At 39.1% G+C, this 16627-nt stretch overlaps 1 protein-coding gene, 10 non-coding genes and 2 pseudogenes across 11 annotated transcripts; all 13 read right to left on the bottom strand.

The window, feature by feature from the left end:
- Positions 1–925: 925 nt before the first annotated feature.
- Positions 926–2382, bottom strand: LOC127158644 (uncharacterized). Its single transcript, XM_051101698.1, has 3 exons — positions 2248–2382; positions 1713–1995; positions 926–1479 (listed from the first exon to the last, which is right to left on the bottom strand). The coding sequence occupies exons 1-3, from the start codon at positions 2331–2333 to the stop codon at positions 1216–1218; spliced, it is 633 nt and encodes a 210-aa protein (XP_050957655.1). The 5' UTR covers positions 2334–2382; the 3' UTR covers positions 926–1215.
- A 1745-nt stretch (positions 2383–4127) lies between these two features.
- LOC127158649 (5S ribosomal RNA) lies at positions 4128–4246 on the bottom strand. The gene has a single exon (XR_007826225.1). It is a non-coding gene; the product is annotated as a 5S ribosomal RNA (ribosomal RNA).
- Positions 4247–10136: 5890 nt separating this feature from the next.
- LOC127158655 (5S ribosomal RNA) lies at positions 10137–10255 on the bottom strand. The gene has a single exon (XR_007826228.1). It is a non-coding gene; the product is annotated as a 5S ribosomal RNA (ribosomal RNA).
- A 72-nt stretch (positions 10256–10327) lies between these two features.
- Positions 10328–10446, bottom strand: LOC127158656 (5S ribosomal RNA). The gene has a single exon (XR_007826229.1). It is a non-coding gene; the product is annotated as a 5S ribosomal RNA (ribosomal RNA).
- Positions 10447–10518: 72 nt separating this feature from the next.
- Positions 10519–10637, bottom strand: LOC127158654 (5S ribosomal RNA). The gene has a single exon (XR_007826227.1). It is a non-coding gene; the product is annotated as a 5S ribosomal RNA (ribosomal RNA).
- A 72-nt stretch (positions 10638–10709) lies between these two features.
- LOC127158648 (5S ribosomal RNA) lies at positions 10710–10828 on the bottom strand. The gene has a single exon (XR_007826224.1). It is a non-coding gene; the product is annotated as a 5S ribosomal RNA (ribosomal RNA).
- Positions 10829–10969: 141 nt separating this feature from the next.
- LOC127158647 (5S ribosomal RNA) lies at positions 10970–11087 on the bottom strand. Its single transcript, XR_007826223.1, has one exon. It is a non-coding gene; the product is annotated as a 5S ribosomal RNA (ribosomal RNA).
- Positions 11088–11384: 297 nt separating this feature from the next.
- Positions 11385–11501, bottom strand: LOC127158657 (5S ribosomal RNA). The gene has a single exon (XR_007826230.1). It is a non-coding gene; the product is annotated as a 5S ribosomal RNA (ribosomal RNA).
- A 74-nt stretch (positions 11502–11575) lies between these two features.
- Positions 11576–11688, bottom strand: LOC127158651 (uncharacterized; annotated as a pseudogene).
- Positions 11689–11755: 67 nt separating this feature from the next.
- On the bottom strand, positions 11756–11874 carry LOC127158645 (5S ribosomal RNA). The gene has a single exon (XR_007826220.1). It is a non-coding gene; the product is annotated as a 5S ribosomal RNA (ribosomal RNA).
- A 755-nt stretch (positions 11875–12629) lies between these two features.
- LOC127158650 (5S ribosomal RNA) lies at positions 12630–12748 on the bottom strand. The gene has a single exon (XR_007826226.1). It is a non-coding gene; the product is annotated as a 5S ribosomal RNA (ribosomal RNA).
- Positions 12749–12822: 74 nt separating this feature from the next.
- On the bottom strand, positions 12823–12941 carry LOC127158646 (5S ribosomal RNA). The gene has a single exon (XR_007826221.1). It is a non-coding gene; the product is annotated as a 5S ribosomal RNA (ribosomal RNA).
- A 74-nt stretch (positions 12942–13015) lies between these two features.
- On the bottom strand, positions 13016–13123 carry LOC127158653 (uncharacterized; annotated as a pseudogene).
- Between the last annotated feature and the right edge of the window lie 3504 nt (positions 13124–16627).

Below are 16627 nucleotides of genomic sequence, written 5' to 3'. Positions count from 1 at the left end.
AGTCTCATCTTCCTCAAACCAGCATTCACATTTAATTACAGTTTTTCTCGATTGGTTTGGCTCATTTCTTGAAACCGAGATGACATTCTCAAAACCATAAGGTCATTTGGCCAAACAGTCTTACAGTTCTGCTCAACATTATAGCTCACTAGCAAAATCAAATATCTTTCCCCAAACTCTTCTTCCAAGCTTCAAAAGCAGATTCCTTTCCCATATAAAAGGTCAGTACAGTCAAAATAGCACAGATCCTTCTCAATTGCCTTGGCACATGTGCATTCATTTAGTGCTTTTGTCAAAATAACCTGGATGGTTTAGCACAACACCATGGATCCCCTGCAAAAGCTCATATCTCTCCCAAAACAGTTTATCCATGTGTCAAAACTAAATATCCTTCTCATATAAATAGTCAATGCCCCCAAAATGCATTATACCTTTGGCATTGTTTAAGCACTGCAAGTCAAAATGCTTAGACGTTTTGTCACTGAGGCACAGGTCTAGTAACAGAATACCACTATGAATAAAACTAAAAGATTTTACAGTAAAATCAGCCTCCAATAAACCACTCATACTCAAGGAAACTGTAAACATTTTTATTCGTACAAAGAAATGTTAACATTAGAGAACATACTGTGAAAAGAAAACATATACAGGATTCTGTAAATGTGAACAGTTATAAACACAAACAAAAAACAAAAAAAAAAAAAACAAAAAAAAACTAGCCTACCATACTGTAAATAAAGTTTCAGAACTATAGTACAGTAATATTTTCAGTGGTCGCCATTGTCACCCTCTCTTTCCTGGCCACCATCCTCATCCTCCTGGCCATCGACGCGCTGCTCTCTGTTAGGCCATAAATTCTCATCCACATCGCAACGGATATTTTCTCTTGCGATGCAGCGAGGAAGAAACGGCATGAATGTCTCAACCATCCCCTACATTGATCCCCTGTGATGTCCTCACATGCAGCATCCATTGCATGCAGCAGGGCCCTCTGGTCTTGAGCCTGATGCTCATACACCCTCCACCTCCAAGCTGAAAAAAACTCCTCAATTGGATTTAGGAAAGGAGAGTAAGGTGGAAGAAACTCCATTAGCATCCGGGGATGGGTGGTGAACCAGGTTCTGATGCGTGGGCCACGGTGGAAGTTCACATTATCCCACACAATGACATAATGTGGTAGCTGAGGTCCTTCTTCACCTCTCTCATTTTCCGGGATCAGATCAGTATAAAGGTGGTCCAAAAATTGAGGAGCTTTTGTGTATTGTAGGGCCCTAAACTGGGAATGTGTGTGGCCACACCTCTTTCTGATATAGCGGCACACATTGTTATATTTGCTCCTCGCTGGCCTGGGACATCCACAGTGGCTCGGTGGCCAATGATGTTACGGCCACGCCTTCGACCTTTGGCCAGGTTGAAGCCAGCTTCATCAACGAACACTAGGATGTGAGGGGTTTCGTTGCCTTCTAATGCCATTATTCTCTACAATAGAATAAAAATAAATCTAATCAGTCAAGTAGAGACAGATACTGCAGGGAGGATCTAAAGTACTGTAAAAAGAGGGAGTGAAAAACTGAAGACAATTTCTAGGCATAATGCTCTAGTCACACAAAGCTGGATTCTGAAGGTAAAAAGGATAAAGCAAAACAAAAAAAGTGGTAACCATGTCTTACTGTAATAGTGTTACAATGATAGACAACCAGTAGTTGACTTACATGCACATACTGGTACCGCAGCTCTTTCACTCTGTCAGAGTTTCTCTCAAATGGTACCCTGTAAATCTGTTTCATGGTCATCTGATGTTTCTTCAATACCCGGTCTATTGTGGAGATGCTGATAGAGTTTATATTTTGGAATATTACATTGTCTAGAAGGATTGCATTACGAATCTGTCTCAGTGTGATGGCATTATTTGCAATGACCATGTTGCATATTTCTCGTTCTTGTTGTTCATTTAGAAGTTTTCTTCTGCCACCCACTTGAGGCTGTCGTCCAATCCTAGACATACAAGTCAAAGGTCAACACTGTAAATTTGTTACAAAATGAGTTACCAATGTAATTGTACTGCTGTTTTATGGTACTAAAAGTGTGATGCACTGCACAGTGACTGGAATACTATTCACAGTATTTTCTCCATTTTTTTTGTCTTTGTCATTTTTATAGTATCATATAACATCACATGAAGATATTACAGTACTCTAGGCCTACACACACACCAACACTGAATAGTTCAATAGAATAGTTCTGTACCTGTTTTCCCTGCGAAAGGTTTGGATGATGGAGGAGACTGTAGACCGAGGCACATTAGGCTGCACTCGGCGACCTGCCTCTGCCATTGTGAGGCGATGGTTTATAACGTGGTCAATAAGGGTGGCCCGGATTTCATCTGGGACATCATGGTGCCTCCGTGCTCCTCGGCCTCTTCCCCCTATTCCTCCACGCATTCTCACTCCTCCTCTTCCTCTTCCTCTTCCTCTTCCTCCTCTTCCTTGAGCAGGAAGTTGCTGTTGTACTTGGCGAGGTGCTTCCATGTTCACACTGCAAATGAAACTGGCCCCGGGCCAAGCTCTGTCTATATACTTTTGGCAGCAGTCATAATCATAGACAACACCTGTCAGGTAACTAAACAAACTGTTTGATTGGTCATCTGAGATGTGGGAAACTGCTCCTTCGTTAGTTCTAATTTCACCTGATTGATTGTCAAGTACTGTCATAAATTTATCAAATGTTCCAAGAAATTCTTTCATGGTATTATATCTTTGACTAATTTTGACAGTTGAACAGACAATTGTGCATATGATGACTTACACAATGAAACCATGCTGATATGTTTTGGAGAGAGTAACCATTTCACTGAAAAATCAACTAATCAGTTTAGATCAGCAAGATCTATTTATTTGGAAAATGTGCTAAATGTGGGCTCATTGTGCTAACTGTAGCTACTTGTACATAATCATTTGAAAAAAAGCACAGAGTCACTTGAGACATGTACTAAAGCATTTGCAATTTGATAAAACCAATGAAAAATGACATTCTGTTGTGAACAATTGCAAGGTGGTTTGGAGATTTGTCCATGTTATTTTGAGAATGTCATCTCGGTTTCAAGAAATGAGCCAAACCAATCGAGAAAAACTGTAAGACTTTGTTGCACTCCTGGCACTTAACTGCATTGCAGTCCCTGGCAAAATGCCCTCTCTCCTCGCACACATAACATTTAAAATCAGGGCAGTCCTTCAACAGATGATCAGGGCTCATGCACAGCCTACAGGTTTTAACCTGATGGCTGTGCATCACCCTGAAGTACTGAAGCCCTTCAGCTGTTTCCAGCCTCGTGCTGTACGGGAGAGATGCGACCTCCTTAGGGAAATGAGCTTTCACGTACCTTGTTCCATCCTCCACAGTTGTGCCAGGGTACACACGTCTTATAATTCCCGAAACTGGGGTAACTCCCCATCCTTCAAGTTTCTCAATAATATCTTGATCATCGATGTACGCGGGCAGGTGCATGAAAGAGACAACGTAGTCTCTGCTTTGCAGCTTTTTAACTCCACAGTTCATGTTCTTTATCATTATTCCATCCTCCAACAGTTCAACGTCTTCTATGCTTTCCAAGGTTACTTCGTATTCCTTATTTTGCTTCGGTCTAACCGCCAAGATACTTCCTTTACCAATAATATCCGTCACAGCTTTAATTATATCCTCCGCTCGTATATTCATGTTGGTTGTTCCTAACATCTCGTTGTCCTTTTCCAGATCCATTGTCATTAACCGTTCGTGTTCCTCCAGCCATGTCCATGTCCAAAAAAAAAAAAAAAAAAACCAAAAAAAAAAAAAAAAAAAACGTTCCCCCCAAACAGCGAGTGCTGTCGGGAGGGAAAAAAACTACACTAATTAGAAAGAAAAAAACACAAAAAAACACACTTATAACTTCCAAACTAAAATAAAAATGAAACACACAAAGTATGGTGAGCCTTCCTCACCGTCTGCAGCCAACACTTCCTGTAACTAGCTTCTGACAAGCTCCCTCTACGTGCTCAGGGTGGTATGGCCGTAAGCGAGCACTGCTGTGAAAAGTGGACTATTTAAAGCTCTGCCAGTGTATCAAATCAGTAGTGAAAAAAAAAGCCAAAAGCTTACAGCACCTGGTATTCCCAGGCGGTCTCCCATCCAAGTACTAACCAGGCCCGACCCTGCTTAGCTTCCGAGATCAGACGAGATCGGGCGCACTCAGGGTGGTATGGCTGTTTTTTGCTGTGAAAAAAGAGGGCTATTTAAAATTCAGCCAGTGTATCAGATACAGTAGTGAAGAAAAGCCAAAAGCTTACAGCACCTGGTATTCCCAGGCGGTCTCCCATCTACAAGTACTAACCAGGCCCGACCAGTCTGCTTAGCTTCCGAGATCAGAAGAGATCACATTTACTAACCATATAAAGATCATTTAAAAGGTTTTTTCACTTTTTTTTCATTTAAAAAATTCAGTTCTGGCAGTTCCTACATTAAAGCTTTTAAAACCTCATAAACATTTGGGGTAAAGACTCCATAAAAACATCCAGCATATTTTCACTTTTAAAATATACATACAGTTTCTTCATGTACATTTCTGTTCTTCTCTTGAAGACTTCCCATACATCCAAAATAATTTTTTCTTTTTTAGCTACAATTCTTCTTTCCCATATTGCACTTTTCATTAACATTATACACAGATTTATAAACTTTTTGTTTTTGCATTTCTTTTCCCAACCCAACATCACCACTCTATTCCATTCAGTTTCTTTTTCGTCCCATTCTCCTGCCAAATCTTTAATTACACATTTGCATTTTCTTAAAAAACTCTCCAGTTCTTTACAGTGTAAAAACATATGTAAAAAAAACTCTTCTTTTTCTTGGCACACTTTACACATCGCATTTTGTTCTAGACCTATTTTGTTTAAAATCACATCAGTAAAAACTACTTTCTGTCTTATAAAATACTCTAAGCATTCCAGCTTTGTTTCTACACACCATTCCTGTCATATTTCTCCATATACCTTTTTTCTTGAGATTCTTAAATTTTCCCACCCAGTACCCATTGACAATTGGCTCTTTAAAAACACCATCTCTAAAAACACAATAAAACATTTTTATAGTACATTCTTTAAAATCATACAATTTCCCTTCCATTTCCACCTGAATTTTTTTCTCTGCCCGTTCTTCTTCCATATTTTCTATTCTTTTTATCCATTCTTTGGGTATGGCTTTTTTTACTATTTCATATTTGTTTGTTATCTCTTGTTTACCGTAATCCTCTTTAGCTTCATTCATTGCATCCACAATATATTGCTTTGGTAAAAAGCCTTCTTTAAATTCATATAACACATCTCTCACTCTTATTATTCCCACATCCATCCATTTCTTAAAATATATTTCTTTTCCTTGATTTAAAACGTTTTTATTTAAGAACAGAGGTTGATTTAAAATGTTTTCTCTTCCTTGTGGATTGTATATAATGTTCTTTAAAAATATACCCCAAGCATTTAAAATTTCCTTATAAAACTCTGGTAGTCCTTCTGTCATCCAAGATTTTGTTTTCATCCATAAAACCCCATCCTCTATATTAAAATTCCCACATTTGTTTAAAAAGTACTTCATAGTTTTTTTCCACTCAGTTTTGCAGTTCTCCTGAAGATATTTTTTAACTATTTTTATTCTCATCGCATTCCTTCTTTGTTCAATGTCCATTAAGCCTAATCCGCCTTTATCCTTTGCCCCTATAATTGTGTTGTAGGCTATTCTCGCCGGTTTACTTCCCCATAAAAAGTCCAGAAAACATTTTTTCAACCTCTTTTCTGTCCACAGTGGAAGTTCTGATACATACAGGAAATACCATATTTTTGAAACCATTAAAACATTTAAAATTAATACCTTCCCTTTCAAATTCAAATTCCTTAACTTCCAAAAATTTAATCTTCTTTCTATTTCCGTAACCATGTTCTCCCACATTTCATCTCTTACTTTTTTCTCGTTTTTCCCCATTAAAATACCTAAAATCTTCATTTCATTCTCTTCTTTAAATATAAAACAATCCGTTAAATTTTCTGCTTTACCCATCCTCATATATATTGTTTTATCCTCATTTATTTTACTTCCTGAACCTTTACAATAATCATTGACAATTTTCATTGCTTCCCTTACACTGTTTTTTCCTTTTACTATTATTGTAGTATCGTCTGCGTATTGAAAGATTTTGCCTTCAGCTTTGTTTCCTTCAATTTCTATCCCTTTTATCTTTCTACTTCGTTTGATGGCCAAACCTAAAGGTTCCGATACAAGGGAGTAAAGCAGATGACAAAGGACATCCTTGTCTTATAGATCTTGTAATCCTAAAACATTCTGTTATAAAACCATTGCATTTGATCTTTGTTAACGCTCCTTTGTATAAAACCTTAATCCAGTTTATGAAATTTTCCCCAAAGTTAAAACATTTTAAAACCTCAAATAAATAAACATGCTCTACTCTGTCAAAGGCTTTTTCGAAATCTAGACTAATTATATATCCGTCTTCATTTTTCTCTTTCATGTATCTAATTGTGTCTCTTATGCTCATTGTGATGTCCGCTATGTCCTTTCCCTTTATACTATATGCTTGATTTGTTTTGATTATACTAGGAATAACCTCCTTAAGTCTGTTAGCTAAAATTTTCGCTAAAATCTTAAAATCTGTATTCAGCATCGTAATTGGCCTGTAATTTTTTAAATCCGCTTTGTCCCCTTTCCTTTTATATACCAGCTTCATCAGACCAATTCTCATTCTTTCATTGACTTCTTCTTTTCCATAAATTTCTTTAAAAACCTCTTTTAAAATTTTGGTTAAAACTCCTTTAAAACAAATGTAAAACTCACTCCCTATTCCATCTATTCCTGGGCTTTTCTTTTTATTCAGCTGTTCTATTGCTCTCTCTATTTCGTCTTCTCTGATCTCCTGTTCACATTCTCTTTTATCTTCCTCACTTATTTTTGCCTTTATCTGATTCATTAAAAACATTTTCTCTTTCTGCTGCACACCTTGCGCACAAAAAAACTGTTCATAAAACTTTCTTATTTCTTCTAAAATATTTTCATTTCCTTCTACCGTTTCTCCATTTTCTTTTTTTATCTCTTTTATTGTACCTGCCTTTCCTCTCTTTTTTTCCACTTCCAGAAAAAACTTTGTACATTTTTCTCCTTCTACCGTGTATTTTGCTTTGCTCCTTAGTCTCGCCCCTTCAAATTCTTTTTCCTCTATTTCTTTTAGATTTTCCTCCAACTCCCTTATTTTTTGAATATCTTTGTGTTCCTCATTTAATTCTTTTCCAAGTTTTTCTTTTAATCCTTTTACTGTTTGTTTTTTGCATTTGTTTTTTAGAATACTATATTTTATTGAATACTTTTTGATTAAGAACTTTACGTTTTCCCACCATATTCTTTTGTCTTCTTTATACATTTCATTTTCCTTTTCTCTTTCTATGATTCCTTTTACCACTTCCACATAGTCCTTATTTTTTAACATTTCAGAATTCAATATCCAAATTCCTGGTCCTCGTTGTGTATTAGTGAAGTCTATTTTAAAAAATACTAACTTGTGATCACTTAAGCTGGTGTCTTCATACCTGATCTTTTCTAAAAAATATTCTATATTCCTTGTACATAAAACAAAGTCTATTCTTGATTTATATACAAAATTCCCAACTATTTGTCTTCTAGAAAACTCTTTCATCTTTTCATTTCTTTCTCTCCACACGTCAATCATGTCATTTTCTTTCATCAGATTTTTTAATTCTTTTCTTCCCATATCTGTTCTGAAAACCATCCCTTCTGCTATGTCTTGTTTGCTAAATATTGTGTTGAAGTCTCCCATCATTATTATTTTTTTGTGTGTTTTTAAAACTCCTCTTAGCTCATTAAAAAACTTTTTTTCCCCCATCCTTATTTGGCGCATGCACATTTACTAGAATCATTTCTTTCTCATCATATTTAATTTCTACAATTATGCATTTGCCTATCTTGTCAACATATATAACTTTGCTTGATTTGAAAACCTCATTCTTCATTAAAAAAGCCACTCCTCTCCCCATCTTCCCATCTCCATTGTTAAAAAAAATACCCCCATCCCATTTCTTTTTTAGATCATTCATCATTTCATCTCTCCAGTTTGTTTCTTGCAAAGCTATAATATCTTCCCTATTACATATTTCTTTAATTTTTTCAATTTTTTTTTTCATCAAGCCTCTTACGTTAAAAGTAACACAATTAAAAACCATTAAAAGAATAGATAAAATTAAAATTAAATACTTAAAATACATTATTCTGTTTCCCCTCCTTCCAACCTCATAATGATTTAAACATTTTTCTCTTCATATTTTTTAGCCTTTTCTTTGCATTGTCCAAATTTGGCTTTACCTTCAGTGTTCTTCTTCTTGTAAGCCCTTTTATACCTCTGTCCATATTGTCCATCTTTGCTTCTTCTTCACACTCCATTTCTTTGTTTTGCTCCAGTTTTCCCTGTCCATCTCCCTCCATATCTGAAAGTTCCATCTCCATCATTCGATTTCTCCCCTCCTTCTTTTCTCCATCTTCATTAAAATCCCCAGCTTTTTGTCCATTTCTCATTATATGCTCCATTTCTCCTTGTTGTAGTCCTTGTTCCTCCTGTGCTCCATCCAGTTGTGCATCGTCCTCATTATTTCCTTCTCGCACCTGTCTGTCCACCTGTTGTTCCTTTCCTCCGTCCTCCCCCTCCATCCAACATTCACATTTATCTAAAATCTCTTCACACTCCGGGCACCTGACAGCACTACACTCTCGTGCAAAGTGTCCTCTTTCTCCACATTTATAGCACTTAAAATTGGGGCAATCTTTCAGCATATGATCCGGGCTCATGCACAGCCTACACGTTTTCACTTGCTGACTGTGCATCACCCGGAAATGCTGTTGCCCTTCGGCTGTCTCCAGCCTAGTACTATATGGTAGTGATGCCACCTCCTTAGGGAACCTCACTCTCAGGAACCTGGTTCCATCCTCTATATCCGTGCCCGGATAACATCTCCTTTTTATTTTTGTTATGGGCTCAACACCCCATCCTTCCAATTTTTCTATAATTTTACTATTTTCTAGGTAGACAGGCAGGTGCAAGAAAGAAACAACATAGTCTCTGCTATGTAAATTTTTCACTTCACAATCAGTTCCTTTTATCTTTAGTCCTTCCAACAATTTTTCACACTCCTCCTCCTTTTCCATTGTTAATTCGTACTCCCTCCCTTGTCGTGGTCTTAATGCCAAAATTTTCCCATGTCCACATTGTTCTGTTACTGCATTGATGACATCCTCCGCCCTCACGTCTTTCACATTTTCAACATTTACAATTAGCGTAGCCCCTTTCAAATATTTCCTTTCAAAAGCTTTATTCCTTACATTTTCGTTTCCTGCTCGTTGTCGTATATCCAGTCCGTTACCATTAATCTTACGTGTTCCTCCTGCCAGTCCGTTGTCCATCGCCGTGCCTGTTCCTCCTGCCAGTCCATTGTCGTATGCCGTGCTTGTTTCTCCACCTAATCCATTATCGATTGCCTTTCGCCATCCTCCTGCCAGTCCATTATTCTTAGCCGCTCTAGTTTCTCCTGCCATATCCAAGTTTGTTACCATGCATCCGTCCGCCATTTCTTACACAAACAACCCAAAAAAAGAGTACTAAATAAAACAAACAAACTGTTCCCCCCAAACAGCATATGCTGTTGGGAGGAATAAACTATCAAAATCCGCCAAAAAAAAAAAAAACTTAAACAAAAAAAACGAAAAAAACAAAAACAGAATAAAGGAATAAAACAAACAAACCACTTCCTGTTGCTCAGCATATGCTGTTGGGAGGAATAAACTACACAAAATAAACGAAAAACTATTTAAAAAAATCGCACTAAGACAGTAAACAAATAAAAGCCAAAAATAAACACCTGGGATTCCCAGGCCTTCTCCCATCCAAGTACTAACCAGGCCCGACCCTGCTTACTTCCTGTTCAGCTCTCTCGCGCCTCAGGTGGGGGTATGGCCGTAAGCGAGGGTTGCCGCAAAGTGTGGGCTATTTAAAGGTCATCGAGTGTATCAGATCAGTAGTGAAGAAAAAAGCCAAAAGCTTACAGCACCTGGTATTCCCAGGCGGTCTCCCATCCAAGTACTAACCAGGCCCGACCCTGCTTAGCTTCCGAGATCAGACGAGATCGGGCGCGCTCAGGGTGGTATGGCCGTAAGCGAGAGCTGTTGTGAAAGTGTGGGCTATTAAAGGTCATCGAGTGTATCAGATCAGTAGTGAAGAAAAGCCAAAAGCTTACAGCACCTGGTATTCCCAGGCGGTCTCCCATCCAAGTACTAACCAGGCCCGACCCTGCTTAGCTTCCGAGATCAGACGAGATCGGGCGCGCCCAGGGTGGTATGGCCGTAAGCGAGGGCTGTTGCAAAGTGTGGGCTATTTAAAGGTCATCGAGTGTATCAGATCAGTAGTGAAGAAAAGCCAAAAGCTTACAGCACCTGGTATTCCCAGGCGGTCTCCCATCCAAGTACTAACCAGGCCCGACCCTGCTTAGCTTCCGAGATCAGACGAGATCGGGCGCGCTCAGGGTGGTATGGCCGTAAGCGAGGGCTGCTGCAAAGTGTGGGCTATTTAAAGGTCATCGAGTGTATCAGATCAGTAGTGAAGAAAAGCCAAAAGCTTACAGCACCTGGTATTCCCAGGCGGTCTCCCATCCAAGTACTAACCAGGCCCGACCCTGCTTAGCTTCCGAGATCAGACGAGATCGGGCGCGCCCAGGGTGGTATGGCCGTATCAGATCAGTAGTGAAGAAAAGCCAAAAGGCACCTGGTATTCCCAGGCGGTCTCCCATCCAGTGCCCGACCCTGCTTAGCTTCTATTTAAAGGTCATCGAAAGGTCAAGCCAGTGTATCAGATCAGTAGTGAAGAAAAGCCAAAAGCTTACAGCACCTGGTATTCCCAGGCGGTCTCCCATCCAAGTACTAACCAGGCCCGACCCTGCTTAGCTTCCGAGATCAGACGAGATCGGGCGCGCTCAGGGTGGTATGGCCGTAGCGCGAGGGCTGCTGTGAAAAGAGGGCTATTTAAAATTCAGCCAGTGTATCAGCAGTAGTGAAGAAAAAAAAAGCTTACAGCACCTGGTATTCCCAGTGTCTCCCATCAGTAACCAGCATTTCCCAGGCGGTTTCAGCCAAGTACTAACCAGGCCCGACCCTGCTTAGCTTCCGAGATCAGCCAGATCGGGCGCGCTCATTCCCATATCTGGTATGGCCAGTGTATCAGGGTACTGTAGTGAAGAAAAAAGTGGGCTATTTAAAATTCAGCCAGTGTATCAGTACAGTAGTGAAGAAAAAGCTTACAGCACCTGGTATTCCCAGGCGGTCTCCCATCCAAGTACTAACCAGGCCCGACCCTGCTTAGCTTCCGAGATCAGACGAGATCGGGCGCTCAGGGTGGTATGGCCGTAAGCGAGAGCTGCTGTGAAAAGAGGGCTATTTAAAATTCAGCCAGTGTATCAGATTAGTAGTGAAGAAAAAAGCCAAAAGCTTACAGCACCTGGTATTCCCAGGCGGTCTCCCATCCAAGTACTAACCAGGCCCGCTTAGCTTCCGAGATCAGACGAGATCGGGCGCGCTCAGGGTGGTATGGCCGTAAGCGAGGGCTGCTGTGAAAAGAGGGCTATTTAAAATTCAGCCAGTGTATCAGTACAGTAGTGAAGAAAAAAGCTTACAGCACCTGGTATTCCCAGGCGGTCTCCCATCCAAGTACTAACCAGGCCCGACCCTGCTTAGCTTCCGAGATCAGACGAGATCGGGCGCGCTCAGGGTGGTATGGCCGTAAGCGAGGACTGCTGTGAAAAGTGGGCTATTTAAAATTCAGCCAGTGTATCAGTACAGTAGTGAAGAAAAAAGCTTACAGCACCTGGTATTCCCAGGCGGTCTCCCATCCAAGTACTAGCGGGCAGATGCATGAAAGAGACAACAAAATCTTTATTATTCAACTTTTTAATTTCACATGTCTTTCCTTTTATCATCAATCCATCTGCCAGTTTCTCAATATCTTCTTCTTTCTCCAAAGTTATTTCATATTCTCTCAACATTTTTGGTCTTACCACAATCGTCACATCCATCTTGTCTGTCAATGCTTTAATGATGTCATCCGCTTTCCCATCCTGCACTTTAGTCAAATCAATCACCACAGTGGTTTCTTTAGCGTAAATCCGTTTATGCTCCTTTTCAGGGTAATCCTTTACTCGTTGTCTTTTATCCAGTCCATTTTCCATTTGCCGCCTTTTCTCTTGTGCCAAATCCATGTTTGTAGCCTTTAATCCGTCCAAAACAAAACCAAACAAAACAAAACAAAAAACCCTGAAAACAGTCCCTCCCAAACAGCAAAGCTGTTGGGAGGACAAAATTCCCAGGCGGTCTCCCATACACAAAGTTTGGGTGAGCATTTTCTCACCTTCCTATAGCCTACCACTTCCTGTTGCTCTCTAGCGCCTCAGGTGGGGGTATGGCCGTAAGCGAAAGAGGCTGTGAAAAGTGGGCTATTTAAAGCTCAGCCAGTGTATCAGATCAGTAGTGAAGAAAAAGCCAAAAGCTTACAGCACCTGGTATTCCCAGGCGGTCTCCCATCCAAGTACTAACCAGGCCCAACCCAGCTTAGCTTCCGAGATCAGACGAGAGCGGGTGCGCTCAGGGTGTCATGGCCGTAAGCAAAGACTGCTGTGAAAAGTGGACTATTTAAAGCTCTGCCAGTGTATCAAATCAGTAGTGAAGAAAAAAGCCAAAAGCTTACAGCACCTGGTATTCCCAGGCAGTCTCCCATCCAAGTACTAACCAGGCCCGACCCTGCTTAGCTTCCAAGATCAGACGAGATCGGGCGCGCTCAGGGTGGTATGGCTGTAAGCGAAAGAGGCTGTGAAAAGTGGGCTATTTAAAGCTCAGCCAGTGTATCAGAGCAGTAGTGAAGAAAATAGCCAAAAGCTTACAGCACCTGGTATTCCCAGGCGGTCTCCCATCCAAGTACTAACCAGGCCCGAACCTGGTAGCTTCCGAGATCAGACGCGCTCAGGGTGGTATGGCCGCAAGCGAGGGTTGTGTGGAAAAGTGGGCTATTTAAAGCTCAGCCAGTGTATCAGAGCAGTAGTGAAGAAAAAAGCCAAAAGCTTACAGCACCTGGTATTCCCAGGCGGTCTCCCATCCAAGTACTAACCAGGCCCGACCCTGCTTAGCTTCTGAGATCAGGCGAGATCGGGCGCGCTTTTTTTTTTTTTTATTATTATAAAAGAATTTCAACAATTACAGTAAATACATAATAAATTCCAGCATTAAAGTTTTCAGCAGTTGCTTATTTACACTTTTTCAGAAATTAAACACAAATGCATTCAATGCTGTAACAGAAATAAATGTGCTTCCATCAACAAAAGTCTTATAGAATTCAGTATCCATATAAGTCCTAATCATCTTCATATGTTGTTTTATTAAGACCTTGAAAATAAACCATACATTTTCTTTTCTTTTATCAAAAAATGTTGTTTCTCCTTAATCGTACTGCATACCGTGCATGGCTTAACATCACATGCACATTTGATTGAGATGCACATTTCCTTTTACATTCCTTTCTTTCACCATGCCAAACAAAAATAACTTACTCCACTCTTCATCCACAAATTTTATTTCCTCCCAGTTCTTCCTTACGCATTGCTTTAATAATTCATGATACTCTTTCAGGCCCTTACATTGTACATATAAATGCATTAAGGTCTCAACTTCCCTATTACATACATCACATTCTCTCGCAATACTTTTGTCAATCTGATGCAAAACCTCTTTTGTATATACTCTATTATGTCGCAATATAAAATCATTCTGTTGACATTCTATGGAATTTAATCTAATATTTAGGTTCTTCCACAGCATTACCGGCTTTATCTCTGGGTATATATTTCTCCAGCAGGTCTTTTAACTTCTTTTTTCAACATAATCCAATAAAACTCTTTCAACGAAACCTTTGACAGTTCTACCTTACAATCACCCCGTTCAATATACATTTCGGGAAACTTGTACTCTTTTGTTTTCACCTCTTGTTTGTCTATCAAGGCAATCCAATCCTTAGGAATACAACCCTTAATTTTCTCAAAAACATTAATCACTGTACTTTTCCTCATATTTTCATTCTCTTCCATTACAATGTCCAGGATTGCCTGGGAGGGCAGAAATCCTGGAACTACTTCATACACATAATCCTTTATCTGGTATAGACCAACTTTCAGAAAACCTTTATTTTCCAACATGTGTCCCTTATCTGTTATCTTAGGATTCAAAAACACGGGTTGATTTAGTACTAGTTCAGGTATATTACACCTATAATGCACTTGTGGCAAAAATTGAACCCAAGCTTGGAATACTTCTTTATAGAACTGAGGCACATCTTTTATCATAGACTCTTTTAAACACATGAAAAGATTGCTTTGACTACAAGACCCAAATTTCTCCAAACAATCCCTCATACAATATTTCCAACCATATGTTTCTTTGCTATATATATATATATATTTCTTAACAATTTTAAGCCTTAATGCCTTCCTCCTCATATCCAAGTCCAACAATTTTAAGCCCCCCTCCTTATTATCTGCTGTCAATACCCTATTTGAGATCCTCACGTTTTTCCCACCCCACAAAAAATCTACTACAATGGAGTTTGCCTCTCTTAAAACCCACTCTGGCATATCTAACACACTCAATGTATGAACGAATCTTGACATTAACAACATATTGATAACAGTCACTTTCCCTTTCAGTGTGAGGCTTCTTAATTTCCAATAGTTCACAGTTCGCTTTATTTTCTGCAGGATTATCGACCAAGATACATCCCTAGCTTTGCTATCTTCCAAACCTAAATTTACCCCCAAAACTCTAATATAATCATTAACAATTTTAAAAGGGGTACCACAGTCAAATATTTTATTTTCCCCAAAGAACATAATTTCAGACTTCTCTACATTTATTTTTGCCCCTGCAGCTCCACCATATGTATTCATGTGCTCCATTATCCTCTTTATGTCATCCATGTCCCTCACAGTGAACGTAGTGTCATCAGCATATTGATGAATTAAACTGACCCCATCCCCTGCAAAATTAATTGGCTTCAGCTCTTTATCTGCTTTTATTAGAGTTGCCAGTGGTTCAACTGTTATACAGTATAGCAAGGCAGACAAAGGGCAACCCTGCATTATGGACCTCTCAATTATAAAATCGTCAGTTAAGACACCATTACAGTTTACCACACTATGTGCACTATTATACAGCAACCTTATCCATGTTCTAAATCTACCACCAAAACCAAACGTTTCCAAAGTTTTCTCCAAAAATTGGTGCTCCACCCTATCAAAAGCCTTATTTAAATCTAAACTTAACAAAATGCCTCCTTCTTTCTTCATATAAAAACCACATCTCTAATTGTACTTATAATATCAGCAATATCTCTTCTGGGTATACTGTAAGCCTGTGTTGGGGCAACAATACTCCCTATCACTTTTTTTAGCCTATTTGCTAGAATTTTTGCCAATACCTTATAATCAGTATTTAAAGGCTAATTGGTCTATAGTTTTCTAATCTTAATCTACTCCCTTTGTTTTTGAATAAAATATTTAACACCCCCGCCACCATTGTCTTAGGCACATCCTGCTTTTCTTCCATATACTGATAGCTCTAACAATATTGGTGCCAGAGCATCCCTAAAAGCTCTATAAAACTCTCCAGTTAGGCCATCTGATCCTGGGCTCTTATTAATACTCAGACTAGAGATTGCCTCATTGATTTCTTGCAAAGAGATATCATTATCACAAAAAATCCTGTCAGTTTTTGATAATCTAGCACTAACTGTACTCAGCACTTTTCCCATACTCTCCAGATTTACACCTTCTTTTCTAAATAGTGTCTTATAAAAGGATTCCACAGTGTCTAATATCCCTACCAAATCACTCACTTTTTTACCTTTTTCATCTTCTAATTCAGTGATACAGTTTCTACCCTGATTTTGCTTCTCCATGCTTAAGAAGAAGGATGTACACTTCTCCCCCTCTAAAGCATGTTTCACCCTGCTTCTTATAATAGCTCCCTTACATCTTTTTACTTCATATTTCTTCAAATCTGCTTTAATTTTTAAATAATTTTCAAGTCATAATTTGGATCACTATTTATTTCCTCCAGTTCTACAGAAAGTCTCTTTTGCAAGTCCTTGTACTCCCTCCTCTCCCTACTATTCTTTTCTTTTGCATACTTAATACTCAAAATCTTCATTTTCTGTTTTAAATTCTCCCATCTAACACATGCATTTTCAGAGTCTAAACTTTTCCTCCATTCAGATTTTATAAAATCATAGATCTTTACCCTATAATTAACATCATTTAATAAGCTTGCATTCAAACACCAGACCCCCCCACCTTTATGTTGCATTCTTTTACCCACTTGAAATTCCAGAACAGCATGATCACTGAATGCTGTAAATTTATAAGCTATATTTTTAATATACTGAACTATGTTCTGCCTTACCAGACAAAGATCAATTCTGCTTTGTTTTAGACTGTTGAGC

Source organism: Labeo rohita, unplaced genomic scaffold (genome assembly GCF_022985175.1).
Source record: "Labeo rohita strain BAU-BD-2019 unplaced genomic scaffold, IGBB_LRoh.1.0 scaffold_1620, whole genome shotgun sequence".
Lineage (NCBI taxonomy): Eukaryota > Metazoa > Chordata > Actinopteri > Cypriniformes > Cyprinidae > Labeo > Labeo rohita.
This window is presented reverse-complemented; position numbering and strand designations above follow the sequence as displayed.